The sequence below is a fragment of the Haliotis asinina genome, chromosome 2 (genome assembly GCF_037392515.1).
Source record: "Haliotis asinina isolate JCU_RB_2024 chromosome 2, JCU_Hal_asi_v2, whole genome shotgun sequence".
NCBI lineage: Eukaryota > Metazoa > Mollusca > Gastropoda > Lepetellida > Haliotidae > Haliotis > Haliotis asinina.
Genome location: NC_090281.1, coordinates 81,282,612 through 81,303,036, shown reverse-complemented (window position 1 = coordinate 81,303,036; position 20,425 = coordinate 81,282,612). Strand labels below are relative to the sequence as shown.

Below are 20,425 nucleotides of genomic sequence, written 5' to 3'. Positions count from 1 at the left end.
TTCCAGGGTGGTGTTCACATCCTTCAACTGATGGACGAGTACCTGGCTGGCTTCCCACACCTTGTCATTGGGCTCGTAATGTGCATCGCCATCGGCTGGGTGTATGGTGTCAAGCAGTTCTGTAATGATGTCAGTCACATGATCGGGTCAAAGGTCGGCTGGTGGTGGCAGGGCATGTGGTATGGAGTCTGCCCAGTCATCATAGTTGTGAGTTGTTTTATGACATTATCAGCAATACTTCATGATCAATATTCTCAATATCTCAGCACTCATCTAGACTAGTAGATGCATCACACAAGACTGTCCATGCATGTTACCACTGGCAAACAAGGATAAGTTGGACCAACAGAGAGCACTTGTCTACGAGAAGTAGACAGTGCATGGCAGTGACTCCATTTAGTTTGCAAAAGGGTGAATACATGAAGGCTAGTGCAGGTGTAGTGCATGAAATTGATGAAATTGATTCTGCGCATAGCTGCACATCCCTTGCTTATGATGCTCTCATGTGATCAGTCTTGATCGTGGACAGTCTGTGACTCTTTAGTTCACAATGGCATGCAGTAGTGGGCAGCTATCTTATATGCTAATATAGGTCATTTTTCATGTCAATGCTCAACTTGTCCTTGTTTGCCAGTATGTTTGTGTCACATATTTGAATGTGATGTGAAAGTGAAGGGAATTTGTTCATTTAATCCGTACAATTTCTTAAGTCCCCTGTGCTAGTTAATGAATGACAAAACTACAAGTTCCTTCTTGGATGAACCAGAAGTCTGTATCTAGACCAGTGTGCAAAAATACATGAGCCAGTTAGGCCAGTGACACTGGAGATTTACTGTCCCAACTGAATACTTTCATATGTATTGGATATGGAATTAATAGCACTCAAATCATTTCTTATTGTTTCCAGTTTGTGCTGATCTTCTCTTCGGTGGGTTACACACCTTTGAAGGACAAGTTCAGTGCAGGAAAGTACCCAGACTGGGCAGAGGCTCTTGGCTTCCTCCTGATTTGTGTGTGTCTGTGTCCTATCCCACTCTGGATGATATACAAGATAGCATCTGGACAAGGCAGGTTTATTGAGGTGAGTTGTTCTGGATGATATACAAGATAGCCTCCGGACAAGGCAGGTTTAATCAGGTGAGTTGTTCTGGATGATATACAAGATAGCCTCCGGACAAGGCAGGTTTAATCAGGTGAGTTGTTCTGGATGATATACAAGTTAGCCTCCGGACAAGGCAGTTTAATCAGGTGAGTTGTTCTGGATGATATACAAGATAGCCTCCAGACAAGGCAGGTTTAATCAGGTGAGTTGTTCTGGATGATATACAAGATAGCCTCCAGACAAGGCAGGTTTATCAAGGTGAGTTGTTCTGGATGATATACAAGATAGCCTCCAGACAAGGCAGGTTTAATCAGGTGAGTTGTTCTGGATGATATACAAGATAGCCTCCAGACAAGGCAGGTTTATCAAGGTGAGTTGTTCTGGATGATATACAAGATAGCCTCCAGACAAGGCAGGTTTAATCAGGTGAGTTGTTCTGGATGATATACAAGATAGCCTCCGGACAAGGCAGGTTTAATCAGGTGAGTTGTTCTGGATGATATACAAGATAGCCTCCGGACAAGGCAGGTTTAATCAGGTGAGTTGTTCTGGATGATATACAAGTTAGCCTCCGGACAAGGCAGTTTAATCAGGTGAGTTGTTCTGGATGATATACAAGATAGCCTCCAGACAAGGCAGGTTTAATCAGGTGAGTTGTTCTGGATGATATACAAGATAGCCTCCAGACAAGGCAGGTTTATCAAGGTGAGTTGTTCTGGATGATATACAAGTTAGCCTCCAGACAAGGCAGGTTTAATCAGGTGAGTTGTTCTGGATGATATACAAGATAGCCTCCGGACAAGGCAGGTTTAATCAGGTGAGTTGTTCTGGATGATATACAAGATAGCCTCCGGACAAGGCAGGTTTAATCAGGTGAGTTGTTCTGGATGATATACAAGATAGCCTCCTGACAAGACAGGTTTAATCAGGTGAGTTGTTCTGGATGATAAACAAGATAGCCTCCGGACAAGGCAGGTTTAATCAGGTGAGTTGTTCTGGATGATATACAAGATAGCCTCCGACAAGGCAGGTTTAATCAGGTGAGTTGTTCTGGATGATATACAAGATAGCCTCCGGACAAGGCAGGTTTAATCAGGTGAGTTGTTCTGGATGATAAACAAGTTAGCCTCCTGACAAGGCAGTTTAATCAGGTGAGTTGTTCTGGATGATATACAAGATAGCCTCCAGACAAGGCAGGTTTAATCAGGTGAGTTGTTCTGGATGATATACAAGATAGCCTCCAGACAAGGCAGGTTTATCAAGGTGAGTTGTTCTGGATGATATACAAGATAGCCTCCAGACAAGGCAGGTTTAATCAGGTGAGTTGTTCTGGATGATATACAAGATAGCCTCCGGACAAGGCAGGTTTAATCAGGTGAGTTGTTCTGGATGATATACAAGTTAGCCTCCGGACAAGGCAGGTTTAATCAGGTGAGTTGTTCTGGATGATATACAAGATAGCCTCCGGACAAGGCAGGTTTAATCAGGTGAGTTGTTCTGGATGATATACAAGATAGCCTCCGGACAAGGCAGGTTTAATCAGGTGAGTTGTTCTGGATGATATACAAGTTAGCCTCCAGACAAGGCAGGTTTAATCAGGTGAGTTGTTCTGGATGATATACAAGATAGCCTCCGGACAAGGCAGGTTTAATCAGGTGAGTTGTTCTGGATGATATACAAGATAGCCTCCGACAAGGCAAGTTTAATCAGGTGAGTTGTTCTGGATGATATACAAGATAGCCTCCAGACAAGGCAGGTTTATCAAGGTGAGTTGTTCTGGATGATATACAAGATAGCCTCCTGACAAGACAGGTTTAATCAGGTGAGTTGTTCTGGATGATAAACAAGAAAGCCTCCGGACAAGGCAGGTTTAATCAGGTGAGTTGTTCTGGATGATAAACAAGATAGCCTCCGACAAGGCAGGTTTATCAAGGTGAGTTGTTCTGGATGATATACAAGATAGCCTCCAGACAAGGCAGGTTTAATCAGGTGAGTTGTTCTGGATGATATACAAGATAGCCTCCTGACAAGGCAGGTTTATCAAGGTGAGTTGTTCTGGATGATATACAAGATAGCCTCCGACAAGGCAGGTTTAATCAGGTGAGTTGTTCTGGATGATAAACAAGATAGCCTCCGACAAGGCAGGTTTAATCAGGTGAGTTGTTCTGGATGATATACAAGATAGCCTCCAGACAAGGCAGGTTTATCAAGGTGAGTTGTTCTGGATGATATACAAGATAGCCTCCAACAAGGCAGGTTTAATCAGGTGAGTTGTTCTGGATGATATACAAGATAGCCTCCGGACAAGGCAGGTTTAATCAGGTGAGTTGTTCTGGATGATATACAAGATAGCCTCCAGACAAGGCAGGTTTATCAAGGTGAGTTGTTCTGGATGATATACAAGATAGCCTCCGACAAGGCAGGTTTAATCAGGTGAGTTGTTCTGGATGATATACAAGATAGCCTCCGGACAAGGCAGGTTTATCAAGGTGAGTTGTTCTGGATGATATACAAGTTAGCCTCCTGACAAGGCAGGTTTATTCAGGTGAGTTGTTTTCTCAAAATGTTTTTTGTACTGCTCATGTTTAGCCATTATCAGAAGATACAGGAAATGTCTTTATCATCCCAAACTGTGTTCCACGGGAGATATCGCTTGTGTGAGATCAGACAATATCTCCTAGGAGAAACTGCTTTTACAGTAGATTTTGCACAATGCCCTGACAATGCTGGGATATCATTGCACTGCAAATCTAATGCCAGTGCTGTGTTCAGAGGTGTACATTTTTCACTGAAAGAATTAAGAAGAATGATTTTGGATGATAAATGGAATCTCACCCTTGTGTCCACTGATATCAGTGATATCAACACTTGGATATTTGTTACTTAATCAACCCATGTTGATATATTTGATATCAGTAGACACTTGGGTGAGATTCTCTATCTGTGCTCCTTGTTACTTGTTTCACATGAAGGTGATTGAAGTGAGATGAATGTCAACCACCTATGAAACTTTATTCAGATCTGTGTGTCTAGTCACTTTGGAAACTATGTAAACAGTTTGCTTTATGTTGTCAGAGAGTGAGACAGGCATGTCAGCCTGAGAGCGACTGGGGCCCTGCCCTTGAGAAACACTGGAAGTATGTGGAGTATTATCCTGCTGTCCATACAACTATGTATACTGTAGATTTAGACAACCCTCCATTGAACACCATCACAGGTATGTGATCACAGTCTAACACTGTATATTGCTAGTTGTGTTTTGAGAGTAGTTGTGTTTTCCTAATGACTACATGTTCTTGTGACTGACATTAGAATACTTTTCCTGGAATATTGTAAGATTATACGCATGATAAGAGATACCATATTTAGTGGAAATGTTATGATTTGTTTTCTAAATGTATATTTGATGAAAGAATCATTTCAAATTTGTCCTGATGTATACAGTCATCAATCGGAAAGTTGAAAATTGATGACAATCATACTTAATTTTAGACGATAATACTATTCAATCAACTTATGGAAAGTGTTAATGTGGCAAAAAGGTTTTATTTTATGATTGTTTTTCTTCTGGTCAAAGTTTACAATTGTTTTATTTGTGAGTCATTGTATGGCTGTGTGTTAGCTGCCCATAGAACTATTCCTTGTGATAGATTGTTCAAACTGTCATTTCCACGTAGATGTTTAGTACCTTCGCATACATCATTCATCACAGTCATGTTTCCTAACAGAAAATGTTTCACAATTTTGCTAGGGTCCTAATCTTTGAACCACTTGTATTATTCTGACTTTCTAAAGTTCCATGTAATAGAATATTAGGTAACTGTCATTTCTTTATCAATATGCATTATATTTACATTCTGTTAGAGCTGTAGATTCAAAACAAATTAATTTTTGATTAATATTTCATGACAGTGTATGCAGTTGTGTACCATATTCAATATTTATTAATTTTGACTGTAAAAGGTCTTTTGATGTCTGTTATTCTCAGATTAAAGAAGCTAATATGAATATGCTAATTGGATTAATTATCATCTCATGAACATGCAAATGATCGTCACTCCCGTCTCCCGGTTCCTTAGATCACATAGAGTTCACCACGGTTGGCGTTCGTGTCCCAAGTTTGTCCGAGGCTAGCCTACTGCCTGTATCCCCCAACCTACCTCACACCAAAAAACCAATGGACATGCGTCAGAAAGCCATTCTCAATCACGCTTACAGCAATCCTCAGTGCAATCTCTCTTCAGGTTTGTTTGTCTACCATCATCATGCTCTACCAACAGGCCACACCAGTTTGTACAACTCCTCTCTGCTTAATCCAGCAGTTTCATTGGGCAGCTGGTCAGACATTCTAGCAGCCTCATTCCCAGTTCTACACTATACATCTTGGTTTATGCTACTCGAATATAGTGATTACATCCTTTTCATACAGTATGTGCTATACAGTATAATAAGTGCCATAGCATAGCATAAGTGCCATTCAGACTACCAAGTCTATGGGCTAATTGTTTTGTTTTGCAAACTGATTTGGCCTGTTGGTATAAATGTACCAGTATGCATGAATTTCCGTGTGTAGATTGGATGTATAGAACTTAGATAATTTTGGTAGAGGATGTCTGTTACTGTTTTTGTGTTGCAGCCAGCCTGTGTAGTTTTACTAGGTCTGTGAAAAGTCAAATGGACATTTTGAAAAATCATACTTTAATTTGTATTTTTTTTCATATTTTATTTCAAATTACAATTATATTCACATTTCAGTTGATTTTGATTTTTAGCATAGAATGGTGTGATCATGTCCAAACAATTGATAGTAAGACTGATATTGATGCATGATGATGACGTTATCTCGATCTGTAATGAAAGTGATGATACTTATTGTCACGTGATTCTGTAAAGTATATTTTACATTACATTTTACCGGAAATATGTGTTGTTTTTTCATTGTATACAGGTTCCATAGAGAAACTGATATCCCGTCCATGCTCATCGAGCGAGAGTGCTCTCAATGATATCATCATCATGCCGAGACCTAAGATAAAGGTGGAAATGAAGGATGCTGCCGTGCAGACTGACATAAGCTGCCTGCAGAAACCATTGAAAAACATAGTGAGTATCCCTCATCCTCCACTTGCACAAGTCTCAGAGGTAATACTTGATAGTGTACATGATAATTCTTTAAAAACATCATCCCCCCTAACATGATGGCATTCTTAGATGGTGTTATCAACTTATCTAAACTTGGCTACTTAAAGAACACTATAACTGTATATCCATGGGTTAGCATTCAGTATAGCCTTGGAGCTGGCTACTCCCATCCCTTAGCAGGACCTTCAGGAGATGATGCAGCTGAAGGAGTCGTAGTTTTCTGCATCACAGTCACTGAACCACATTATTTCCCTTACATCCAACCTTTTCTACAATGCTGATGTCTTTAATGAAGCAAGTCTAGATTTCCTCAGGTTCGGAATCACCCACCTAACTGAGGTTCCTTTTCCATGTAAAAGGAAACATTTATTTCTATTAGAAATTATAGCGAGTGAGCGAGTTTTGTTTTATGCTGAACTCAGCAATATTCCAGATATATGGTCGGTGAATAATTGAGTCTGGACAGGCAATCCAGTGATCAACAGCATGAGCATCGATCTGCTAGAATTGGTCTTCAGTAACTCATGCTTGTGGAAGGGGGTGACTGACATGATTTGGTGGTCAGGCTTGCTGACGGGGTTGTCATTGTATCCCAACAGTGTAGATCAATGCTCATACTGTTGATCACTGGATTGTCTGGTCCTGACTTGATTATTTACAGACCACCTTAATATAGCTAAAGTGTGGCTTTAAACAACAAACCAACCAACAGAAAACTGGATATACGGGGTTTAAGATATAAAGTTAAAACATTAAATATAAAGTTTAAGAATACCATGAATATATGTGGAGAGGTTTACCAAAGTCTTTAAAATTGCCTTATTTCAGTGCCCAAGTGAAGAAAATGTCAACTATATCTCACCAAAACGAAAAGCATGGCAGTTTGGAGCAAAGCGTTCAGTGTTTCGGCGCCAGCATTTGTCTTGGCCAGAGAATGTTGAAGTCACGATCCCAACATTACGGTCAGTGTCACTACAAGAAAATATGGACTTGGTGACATCTCCTTCACCTCAACCATCTGTTGATGATGATGAAAACCCTGCATTTCCAGAGGAATCTCCAAAGCGATCTTGGCAAGAGGACGATGGAGAACCAGCTGTAATAGAAGTGGAGGTGACGCGATTCTGAGTAACTGGTGACATTATGCATATCAGTGTGGATGAATGGAAAGAGTCATAAAATGGATATTTTTGCTGTACAAAATTTTGATACCAGAACGAAATGGATTTCTTAGTGACGATCGAGCTTTGTTTGGTGCAAGTTGTCTCCCTTCATGACTCCTGTATTTTAACAGGATGGATTTGAATAATCTTAATTAAGTATACTTAGTGTGTATGTTTGTCAAGCATGTATCAAGCAGTGAAAGACAAAGGATTTTCACTCAGAAATGACAGCAGTTTTTGTACAGTGTACCTCAGTTTTATCAGGTAGCAGGCTTGTAGCCTAGACACTAGAACAGTGATGAGACCCATGACAATGGGTGCCGTATAAACATGCAGTGATGTGCACATCTTGATCCAGTATGTGTGTAGGTTGATCCCAGTTTTACAAATTGTTCAAGTCTGCTTATACTCTGCCTGCCTCCAAATAATTGTTTGATTTCTCTGCGAAGTCAGTATTCTGCTGAGTTGGTAAATTTCCTTTTAGTTATCTTCTTAGTTATTCTTATTGAGGATGGGAATGTGTTCTAGTGACTTGGCTAACATTCGTGTCCCATGATTGTGTATGGAGTGTGTGTGTGTGTGAGTGTGGTGTGAGAGCGTGTGTGAGTATAAGTGTGAAAGTGTGTGTGTGTGAGAGAGAGAGGGAGTGCATGCGTGCGCGCGAGTGTGTGAACCATGTGAAAATCCATGGATCGGACTAACATGATCAGTAAGTCTGTCAACTCCTTGCTGAATATGACCAGAACCCACATACACAAAGCGATTTTAGCAGCCTGCAAGTACAGTTTATTCAGAATTCAATGTAACTTGTGAATATGTTTAGTTTCGTTGACAGATCATGTTGACGATGTCAGTGTATGAATGTGGACTATTTGTTCCCATAAGCTTTAATGAAACAAGTTATGTCATGGCTATTTTTAGACTTTTATTAGATCTGAAAAGTTATTTTCTTATTTCTGAATGTGCATTTTCATGTCAATTTAGACAATGGTTTGTTATGAAGATGTATTGTTATTTTATTGTACATGAAATTTGTTTGATTTCCTTTTCTTAAAACTGATTAATGTTGATATTGTTCACGTAACCAATAAATCAAATGGGTGTAATCTGTTGTATGTTAGATAATGAATAGTTAGGCCCCAAATAGTAGGAATTAGATGCAGAGGATAGAAACATGTACCCTACATACTAATCATCAGAAAATAAGGAACACCCATTTTCTCAAATGACTATATATCATCTCCATGGCCAATCTTAGGGTCAAAATATTTTCATAAGATTATAATCTATCTGTCATGCTCTGATGAGTGTTTACTCATGTAAGAGAAACTGGGTGTTATTTAACGTTTTTGAGTAGTAAACTGAAGTACAAAAGAAACTAGTCAAATGGTCTTTTGCAACATGTACATAATGTTTACTTGTAAATCACAATCAGACAACTTTTTATGTTATTTACATTGCTGTTCTTTTTGGTTTTAGAATGTAATTCCAAAGCATGAGGTGTATACTTTCTTTTGTACATCAGTATGTGTACAATAACAGGCCAAGTTGTCTGTTAAATCGTGCATTTAGGATGGTATTGTGACATATACTCATAATGTTTTCTACATGACTTCTACAACTAATGAAGGGACTGTACAATATTGTTTTCATGCAGGATTCTAAAGAAAGTATTATAAAATCAACATCTTTGTTTCATGTACAGAGTTGAGACACATGTTGGTGTCAATGGTGTACATAAGAACTTCTTACAGTACAATCTCTTCTCATGCTTCGGCTGTGATACGTTTATATACACAACATGTAAAGGATGCTTATGTATACATTCTGATGCATTAGCTGGTTCATATATATGTATATACTTGGAGTAATTATAGATTTCATATGATTAATAGGACTGATACACATGCAGAAGAATTACCCTGTATTTGTTAATGATTTGTGTGTGGATTCCTGACTCAAAATCTTGTTCACCAAGTTGAAGACATGTATTTGAGTGAAAATGACACCTGTACAACTTCTTTGAGTGGCATTTTAGAAGCTGGAAAGTATAATATATATAGTCAGGCTTTATGGACAACAACTTCTTTACTTCATAAGTGTGACATTTCCATACAGATTCTTGTACCATTGTACAAGAAAGAACCTGGGGCCGTCTTCACAAAGGTCTCGTAAGCCTAACATCTTGGAACTTTTCTCGTAACCTTCGGACCACCTATATCACAGTATGGGAGGTAAGAATGCAATGAGAAAGGTTACTGGATCTGAGGCTTACAAGAGCTTTGTGAATTTTTTGTATTGGAACACCACAAAAAAATTGTTTTTCATAAAGCGTGTCTGTATTGTCAGCTGTACGGGCCACTACATGAGAGATATGAACATTGTGGAGTGAGGACTGTATGAAAGTTGGAGCCTGCTTCATATAGTTTAGTTCCAGGGACATTATGGATGAAGATCTGTTAATGTACTATGGCCTGAAGATATACATATACCATTCCCCACTTAAGTTATGAGCTTTATCAACTGGTTGTGTTTTACAAAGTTTATATTTTTAGACAGAAATGCTCCTGCATTATTGCACTAGGGCTGTTTTATGGCTTTGTTTCTGATAGAATTTACTTCCAACTCTGTTATACTTTTGTCAATAAAATTAAAACATATTTAGAAGAATTGATTTTATATTTGCTGTACCAAGCAATTCGTTGAACAATTTAATTACCCTGTGATATTGTATGTTTGTGCAATAGCTGTTGTTGATAAAAATCACATTGCAACAAAGTAATATACATAGATATTGAGGGAAATATGTATCTATTCTTCTGGTCACTGTATGCAATATTTTACATATGCATAAACACATGTATATAGTCTGCACCAGCAAATGAGTATTTATTATACTTCGTATGTTTTCTAGCCAGAGATTGTTTCTGCAGGTTGAAGTGACTGCATGCTGTGAAGGAGAAATATACTCAGTGTTGGTAGTTAGTTGTGCAAGTGATCAATGTTGTGTAGAACAGAGTAACGGTGGTACAGAGACACGTATATATAGCTTATTTCTACCTGTTTCTCATATGTATTGTGGGTTGGACATCACAATATTGTGGACATGACATTTCTGTACAGTTTTCTTATTAAGGGGAATAAAACCAGTTCCTCCATCTTCATCATGTTGTGTGTCTGTGTTGGAAATAAGCATATCATATTTCTGAGAAGAGCTGTGATTTTTTATTTAGACAATATGCCCTTCGTGTCACAGCTCCAAAAGGGAGATCTACAATTTGTGTTCGTAATAGAGACACAAAACAATACTTCTTTTGACATCCAGTATGTCTGTGTGTTATTTGTCTTTAGACCTGAGGCAGAATTATTTGGGAACATTTAAAACATAATTCCAGGATGTGAGGCCCCTCCAAATTATGAAATGAATATGGTTTTATGCCACTTTTAGCAATATTCCAGCAGCATCACTGTTGAGAACACCAGACATGTGCTCCAAACATTGTACCCATGTGGGGAGTAAAAACCCAGCTTTGGGGCATGAGTGAAGCGCTTGTCTTCTCAGTGGCTTGGATCACCAAATACAACAGAAAAACATGGTCATGTTCCAATGCTATTTATTCAAAGCATTTAAAAAAAAATCAAATAAATGTACAAGTTTAAAATATTTGTACTGAAGAGGATGTAAAGCAAAGGCACGCAAGTTATTACAATATGACAATATTTTTAATCTTGAGAATTGACGTATAACCTGTTGACCTACAGCTGAAGAGACCTAGTCACCTATGTTGAAAATCAAAATTTGGAAGAAGTCAAAATGATCCATTGACCCATTTGCTACAAATCAGCTGTAGTGTTGACACATCAGCCACCTTTTACTCCTACTTGTGCTGTATTCCATCAAGCCTTTCCTTTCTCCAACCATGCAGATAACAGTCTTAAGAATCTTGAAAAGTAACAAGGTGTACTTCTGTCACCCAAGATTGAATGAAAGCATTATGTAAACCTGACTTCATATAATTGGTTTAAAAAATAAAATACCTGAATAATTCCCTATTTACCAGGTTACAAATTTTACAGATAAGAGGATTTAATGATATTTTTGTTCTTAAGTATCTATCATGTCCTTAAACACATGTCCTTAGATGATCTATGATGTCTTTAAACATATGTCCTTAAATTATCTATTACGTCTTTAAACGTGCATCAAACTTTAGTCCTTCATCAGCCCTAGTCAGTAGCTGTGATCTGATTTGAAACTTTCTGAACCCTATCAATGATGATGACACTATATACAAGTATTGTACTTTATTTTAAAAGATCCACAGTATTACTATCTGGCATAAAAATATCCACAGTGAAAACATCTTGGAAATGCTCTAATTCGAATGTAGAAGGACTTTCCGGCATTACAGTAGAAATGTAAACGTATCCTACTGCAAAATATGTTTTCGATCATGAAATGAACGAGTATTGGAAAGGTGCAGACAGCTATGATGAATGTCAATAATTACCCTGATTTGAGAATCAATTCAAGAATATACGGCTAAAAATTATTTTAAAAATACATCCGAGATGAAACAGTTTGTTTCTACTGTAGAAGGATCATATTAAATGTACATTGCATCAGTAAAACTTTCATATCAGCTTAATTAAAAGTAATTCAAAATCATTTCTCAAGATGTCTGGCTGAAGTTATGTCAAGTACATGTAGCAAATATACAGATGAGATGAGATAAATATTGTATGAACATGACAGATGAAAAGATATGACCATGAATATGATGTAAAATGACTTATTGGCAAAGTAAAACAAAATGCTAAATAAACATGGTTGAGATCTATCCAAATCCTTGCTTTAAATGCATATGGAAAAGAGAAAATATTATATGCACTGATCACAATAATTTATGAATTGGGCTAATCAATCAGAGATCTAAATCAATGGTAAGTATGAAAATATACACATGTAATATTTTTGTCATACTTCATATGTATTTAGATTCAATTTAAATCTTACAACTGTATATCTTTTAGTTGCATCAACTGTAGAGTGATGGTAGCCATGACTCTCAAACTACAGAACTTACATCAAGTTATTGCATTGACTCAACTATACAAACAGATGATGTATTCTTCACATCACCATCAAGAATCTGCAAGGAGATTGAGCTTTTGAAAATTAAGTGTTACCTGTAACTTAAAGTTAACATACTTTAAACTATATTCAATAAATTTTCAAAGAAAACAGCTTTCAAACAATGATTGACTCGTTTTACGAAGGCAACAACTTAACAAGCAACACATCGACATAGCTACATTCATACATTCATACACATACACGCAATGCAGCACACAGAATTGATGCAGCTGGACTTTGTAAATGCATCTCCATCAAGGCATCAGCTGACCTCCATCAATGACATCATCATTAGTTTCAGGTAGCATAGTCTTCAGAAGATGACACATTTTTCAGCACCGTTCTAAATGTATACACAATGAAAACCTTTGAATAGCATCACGGTTAACAAGATATATTGGACAAATATAATTTGACATAAAACTCTAATAAAGGTATTAAAAAAACTTTAATGACCTTGAAAAAAAAAATATTTAAGATAGACAAGGAAGGAAACGGTCAGAAAATACAATAATCTGCAGAACCCCTCCATTCTTTCCTTCAAACAATGGATTTTTAATGATACTTAAATCCAGAAAGTAGAACTATCTATTTCAAACAGTTACCAGTATTTCAGAGGTTCATCAACCTTACCTTTATGTAAAAGGTATACTTGTCAATGGGACACTGCAATACTAAATAAAATAATTTGGCACATCAAATTTGACTGTAAAATTTGCATTTAACATACAAAGGGCATATATTTGATTTAAATTCCCGAAATAAATCTTTCCCAGATTTATGGACATCAAATGAATAAATACCAGACCATTACCCAAAGCACAACATGTGTACATTTGTGTACACCTGAGACAGATGGCACCAAATAACACTACAGCTAACATCTCCATGACAACAGCAGGAAACCGAAGGATCTGAATCCTTGACTTTTAAGTCATAACAAATAATTGTTACTCAAAATGAAATATCAACTTTTGGTAATTTGATTTTGTTCAGTAATACTTTGGGCAATGTTGGATCTGCACAGACATGCACAAAGCTTGCAAGTGTGCTATGAATTTGTGATGGAAAAACTTAGGACCATTAAGGTCCCTTAAAAACCCTTAGGACTTTTCTGATACAGATACCTTAAATACCTTAAATTTGCTATTAACGAACATCGAGACTTTAAATCACGTTTAGAAAAATGTTTACTGATTAACAGGGCAATATAAGTTCTTAAGCCATAAAACATTTCAGATTCTTGTGAACCTTGTCCTTAAAGAATACACTACAGCTCCTGATATTCTAATTAATAACTAATTATTACCATCTACTGAGAACTTTCATAACTGAACAACATTTCCCTATGTGGGTATCAAGTAGTTACACATATAAAAAAAAAAGTAAATACTGTTATGACTGAAAAAAGCAATCACATGTAATTGTAGTAAGAGTAAGAAGTGTTCATGTTATATACATATTATGTAATGGTCCATGGAAAACATTTTCCTTTCAAATACCATTCTTGAGATATTTTCTAAATTATAGTAATAGAACTGTCATTAAGACAATAAGAAATTAATTTGGCCATTGATACAACTCGCACACTTCTGAGAACATACATGTCCACACAACACTTAATCCCCCTCATGTTTGCGGGGAGTGGCACCAGTTACAGCTCAAACTCTCAACATCGGTACTGCAACAGGAACCCCATTTCATTCTGGGATGTTCATAACAATATATACCCAGGATCTATGTACAAACAGTGTCGATGCAAGTGGGAAATTCTTCACAAATATGGTTTGGCGCCACTTCAGTTTGTTTATTCAAATTCGCCAGTGAGATAGCTTTTTTTCCTCATACTGTCTTACCAACAATATACAACAAGTTGCCATGGTAACATTCCCATAACATTTGTGCCCATCTGTACCAAAGCATTTGAAACAACACTATGCTTTTTCACTTTGCGGCAATAATGCGAACTGTTCTGGCAAGTGTTCCGGTGATTTGCTGTCGTGACTGACTTCGTTAGAGGGGAGTACAGATTGAACTGATAATGGGTCATCAAGACCCAAAGACTCGTAGTATCGCAGACGATTTTCTGTCAATGCTGGACCCCATTCTGGAGCAGGCTTTGTGAGTTTCTGGAATCTCTGAAATTGGGAAATGCTTAAGCTGTAGTTTAGGTACACTTAAGGGGTGAGTGAGGTAAGATTTAATGTCATATCGGTAGTATTTTAGCCATGTTGTGATGATAAGCACACTAAAGATCAAACATTAAAGGTCAACTGACAGACATATTGATAACTATGAACACACATCTTTCATCAGCTAAAATGATAGCAAGATGGTCAGAATTAATTATTTATCACATCTACATCATATTTTGTTACACAGGAATACAGAACACAGTGGCTGACACACACTATCGTATCCCTATTGTGTAAATCGATACTCTTTGATTGATGTTATTGATCGCTGGATTGTCTGGTCCACTCAGATATTCACAGTCCACCTCCATATAGCTGGAATATTGCTGAGTGTGGTCTAAAACTAAATTCACCCACTCACCACTAACATACAACAAATGCTTCCATTAGTTTCTAAATTTATGTGGCAAGCTGCAATATGAAATTTGGCTACCGACACAGTGCATAAACCTTTGTAACCAGGCCACTCACTTCCAGGAGTGTTCCTTCTGTCTTGTACAACTGAAACACCATCATGATTGGGATAGGAAGAACCGATGTCACTCCTAGTGACCAGCCCACGATGATGGCCCACTGGGGATACACCTTGTCTCCATATGTCACAGGGCCCAGAGTGATCACACTGAACAACCAGATGAACTGCAAGAGGAATGTTGACAGTGAACTAGTGAAGGGCGCTATATATTCATGCGCTTGGTGTGTTCTACCATTATGATTTTAACATAGTTTCTTTTACTTATTTACCACTGAACAATCACAATGTTTTCCACCAGATTATATTTTCATTACAAACTCAATCATGTTGTTCTTGTCCATTGTATTGCGTCAACAGATGACTTTACTCACAACATATGGGGTAAATATGTAGCAAGATACTCACAACAATAACAGATGGTGTTAATATATAGGTAGCAGTCACAACAATAACAGATGGTGTTAATATATAGGTAGCAGTCACAACAATAACAGATGGTGTTAATATATAGGTAGCAGTCACAACAATAACAGATGGTGTTAATATATAGGTAGCAGTCACAACAATAACAGATGGTGTTAATATATAGGTAGCAGTCACAACAATAACAGATGGTGTTAATATATAGGTAGCAGTCACAACAATAACAGATGGTGTTAATATATAGGTAGCAGTCACAACAATAACAGATGGTGTTAATATATAGGTAGCAGTCACAACAATAACAGATGGTGTTAATATACAGGTAGCAGTCACAACAATAACAGATGGTGTTAATATATAGGTAGCAGTCACAACAATAACAGATGGTGTTAATATATAGGTAGCAGTCACAACAATAATGGAAGATGTTAATATACAGGTAAGACACAACGATAACAGATGGAGTTAATATACAGGTAAGATACAACAAAAACAGATGGGGTTAATATACAGGTAAGATACAACAATAACACATGGGGTTAATATACAGGTAAGATACTCACAACAATAACAGAAGGGGTTAATATACAGGTAAGATACAACAATAACACATGGGGTTAATATACAGGTAAGATACAACAATAACAAGGGGTTAATATACAGGTAAGATACAACAATAACACAAGGGGTTAATATACAGGTAAGATACAACAATAACAGAAGGGGTTAATATACAGGTAAGATACAACAATAACAGAAGGGGTTAATATACAGGTAAGATACAACAATAACAGAAGGGGTTAATATACAGGTAAGATACAACAAAAACAGATGGGGTTAATATACAGGCAAGACACAACGATAACAGATGGAGTTAATATACAGGTAAGATACAACAAAAACAGATGGGGTTAATATACAGGTAAGATACAACAATAACACATGGGGTTAATATACAGGTAAGATACTCACAACAATAACAGAAGGGGTTAATATACAGGTAAGATACAACAATAACACATGGGGTTAATATACAGGTAAGATACAACAATAACAAGGGGTTAATATACAGGTAAGATACAACAATAACACAAGGGGTTAATATACAGGTAAGATACAACAATAACAGAAGGGGTTAATATACAGGTAAGATACAACAATAACAGAAGGGGTTAATATACAGGTAAGATACAACAATAACAGAAGGGGTTAATATACAGGTAAGATACAACAATAACAGAAGGGGTTAATATACAGGTAAGATACAACAATAACACATGGGGTTAATATACAGGTAAGATACTCACAACAATAACAGAAGGGGTTACAAATTTCCACATGTATTGCCAATATCTATGGGGCTGGCGACCAATCATCAACTCGATGTCCTTGCAGAACCGGTCCGTACCTGCAATATATATATATACACATTAGTTGTACATCATATAAATCATTCTCCGGATTTTCCATCTTCTCACTAAGCTCCATTCTACAAAGAGATCTCAGCAAATGATGATCCTGACTCTGACGTCTTGGAATTTTTCACAAGAGCTAAGTGAACTCAGGGCTCAAACAACAAAGAGGTCTCAGCATTGGAATGTTTCTAACAGAATCAAACATTGCCTGTAGCATATTTTCCATTTAACACTGAAATCATCCAGTGACTGGACAACAGTCTGTAGATAATACTGAATCTGGACCAGTCAATCCTGTGACTGATATAATAATGGTCTCTCATGTATCAATGGATAACCATCTACACAGACAGCCATCCCTTCATAAACCTGTAGCGACCATAAAATGTCCTAGCCTTGTACTGAGATTCAAACCACAGATCCAAAGGCAGATACCTTGTCCATCTGACCAATGAGGTTAACCCTGTTAACCCTAAGTTGACTAGGTAAGGAAGTAGTCTGTGGGATGACTGTGGGATGATACTCTGATACAAACACAAGACTCACCGTAACACCAGGAGATAGCCAGGCACTCCGTAAGGGAAATCAGCATGAGAGAGAAGCTGGCACAATACCAGTCCATGATCTGTAGGATGTAGATACCTCCCTGCAACAAACATCACATGATCACATGAACATTCAGCAATTACAAACGATCATCCTATATTACCAGTGTTGGAAAGATGTAGAAAAACCAGCCTGTCCACAGGACTGGCGGGAAAAATATTTTACCATTCCTGACAAAATCTAGCCTGTCCTCCAAATATAAATAAAACACCATTTCAAGACTTAAAACTGTTTTGTTTTGTTTTAAGCTATCATTTAATATGCACACACAGAGCTTGGATTGTTAAATCTTTCCTAGTGGAATTATTTGGTTACTATGCTTTGGCAACATTCAATAGGGTTACAATCATTATATATTTGTCATTGGTTTTCTAAAACTGACCCAGCATGAGGATGGACTAGATTTTCTTTAAAACCCATCCTCCACAAAAATTCACCTGTCTCTGACTTTGGGACGGGCTATCTTTCCTACACTGATATTGCCCACATACAAAGGAACAGATACCTTTTTTTTTTGCTGTATAACCCTAATAAATTCAAGGAAGTTATGACATATGTTTTTTTAATGCTACCATAGTTACTTTCACAATAAACAGTAATATGCTACGGGTTGACTGAAAAGGATCACAAATTTAGATTTGAACTACTTCCCTTTGGTTTGCATACTGACGATACTTATTCAATTCCAAAATACCAATTAACTAGGAATTCATAAAGGATTTCAGTGTGAGGACTCTTAGGTTTGGAACAGCAAAAATATGGTTCAAAATCGGTTTATTTAATGTTCATATTTGTAAATTCTGAGAAATTGGGAATTTTCACAATTACTGGCATCTTACAAGCTGTAGATAAATACCGGTTTATAAAAGTATAAAATCTTCGAATTTGTGAATAACACTCCAAAACTGCAAACAGCACTCACCTGTGTAATCAAGGGTAGACCGATAATGAACTCGAAGAAGCAGCAAGCCGCTGTCACGAGGACTTTCTTGTTCCTGAGGTATTTGGGATACTCATCTATGACTCCACTCAGCATAGTCTCAAACATTCCAAACTAATAAAAGAAAACAAAAAGTACTTCAAGGAGTGTCCAAGATTACATAGGGGGCATACAGTGATCAGTTTCACAGAGCAAGGGGGGAAGGGATGCATGCTCAGTATGTGGCTCCACAATAACTATATATCATACATCAATTATTTGTCTAAAGCACGTAAATGCTTTAAGTCATCTACCTGTAAATCTTCATCAGGCTGGTCTGCATGACCATTGATACAAACCATTCTGATGGAACATTTACATGGGTCTACAATATAGGGCATATCATGGAACATTTCTTGCCTTGTCAAATATAAAAGCTCAGAACAAGATCCTTTGTGATGCAATGATAATTGATTACAGTGCATGAGTTTAGGAAGTGCTGATCTGAAATAAAACCATCAACCATTTTCTTGCCATGCTGTCATATTGTGACCTTTGGTAACGTGAGCGTTTATGTTTTCAAAACACCAAGAAATGTTCAAAGGGTTTCCATAACAACCAATAGTGTAACAATGCTATGGTTATCTAAGTAGACAATGAAGGGTGATCCTGTATTTTATTATGTATTAGTCTCGAATTCCAAAGCTTTTAATTTTGCAAACCTGCAGAAGTCCCATAAAAATGTTAACATTTTACAAAAACCTAGAAGTCATCAAAATTGCATTTTTATAAACAGTAATATTTTGTGCAATCTGTATCCAAAAAGAGTGGATCCATAAATAGATGTGCTTTGAGACACGAATATTATATAAAAATTAAATTAACTTTGAAACTTTGGAATTTTGCTAATACAGTGGTTTGTTGTCTTATGTCATAAACATATATAACAATGTTGGTTTTTGTTCATAAACACAGAACTCAAACATTGGATATCAGATACTTTCAGGAAATGTCACACAAGAAATAAAAAAGTCAAAGGCCAAAGCACTTTTCACTCCGGATGTAAACGTTTACTTGTTTACATGATTACCTAGTATTTGTGAGTCATTTACAGCACCAATATCAAACATTTGAGTTCCGCTCCTCTTGGCTACGCATGAATGCTGAGATGTGTGTTTTGTGGTGTAAAACTTTCACAAATCGCACAAAAATGTTTTGAAAGCAAAGTTGAGATGAGGCTTGATGTACCAGGGGAGCTCTTGCAAATTAATGTGCTGTTCTTTAAATAAATTCAGATATCGAGTCATTTACAAACAAATGAAAAGATTTATGTAGTATGGATAAGAAATGTCTGACGGATGAATAAATATTTAGAAATATGAACCCAAACATAATCTGTCCAAACAATTTTTTGAAATAATAATTACTAAAAACATTCACAGTTTGTAGCATATGGTAGAAAGGTTAAAAAAAATAAATCTTCTTACGAAGAAAGTAAACAATTATACCTCAAAATCAAACACTATTGGGGGACTTTGAAATTCAAAATTTCAATTCATCAATCCATGAAAAATAAATCCAATGATTACTGGAATCCTGAAGAGACCTCCCCTGGTACAAGTTGATGTAATCTGTACTGTAAAAACAGAAAACACAAGATAGACTGTTGTCTAGTTCATAACGTGTCAACAAAACCTAGCAGACTGGTGGCCTCGTGTTGTTGAAGACCGGTCCGGCGCCCTGACCCGGCCTTGACCTCCCACCGTGACCTTGCTGAGAGAACAGAGGAGAACATTTTAACGAAAATGCAGCTTACCAACACTGCCATTAGAAATTCTACTTTCTAAG

General features: G+C 37.1%; 2 protein-coding genes across 2 annotated transcripts in view; one reads left to right on the top strand and one right to left on the bottom strand.

Moving 5' to 3' along the window:
• LOC137274432 (uncharacterized) overlaps positions 1–10,571 on the top strand; it is a 162,252-nt gene extending 151,681 nt beyond the window's left edge. Inside the window, exons 22-27 of the mRNA XM_067807606.1 lie at positions 7–207; positions 908–1,081; positions 4,178–4,319; positions 5,182–5,346; positions 6,051–6,205; positions 7,073–10,571. Of these exons, the coding sequence (XP_067663707.1) occupies positions 7–207; positions 908–1,081; positions 4,178–4,319; positions 5,182–5,346; positions 6,051–6,205; positions 7,073–7,372 (1,137 nt within the window). The 3' untranslated portion in view covers positions 7,373–10,571. The remainder of the gene's footprint in view (positions 1–6; positions 208–907; positions 1,082–4,177; positions 4,320–5,181; positions 5,347–6,050; positions 6,206–7,072) is intronic.
• A 433-nt stretch (positions 10,572–11,004) lies between these two features.
• Positions 11,005–20,425, bottom strand: part of LOC137274426 (sodium- and chloride-dependent glycine transporter 1-like) — a 44,768-nt gene continuing 35,347 nt past the window's right edge. Inside the window, exons 10-14 of the mRNA XM_067807598.1 lie at positions 18,581–18,712; positions 17,599–17,698; positions 16,945–17,045; positions 15,211–15,378; positions 11,005–14,682 (exon numbers count right to left, since the gene is read on the bottom strand). Of these exons, the coding sequence (XP_067663699.1) occupies positions 14,479–14,682; positions 15,211–15,378; positions 16,945–17,045; positions 17,599–17,698; positions 18,581–18,712 (705 nt within the window). The 3' untranslated portion in view covers positions 11,005–14,478. The remainder of the gene's footprint in view (positions 14,683–15,210; positions 15,379–16,944; positions 17,046–17,598; positions 17,699–18,580; positions 18,713–20,425) is intronic.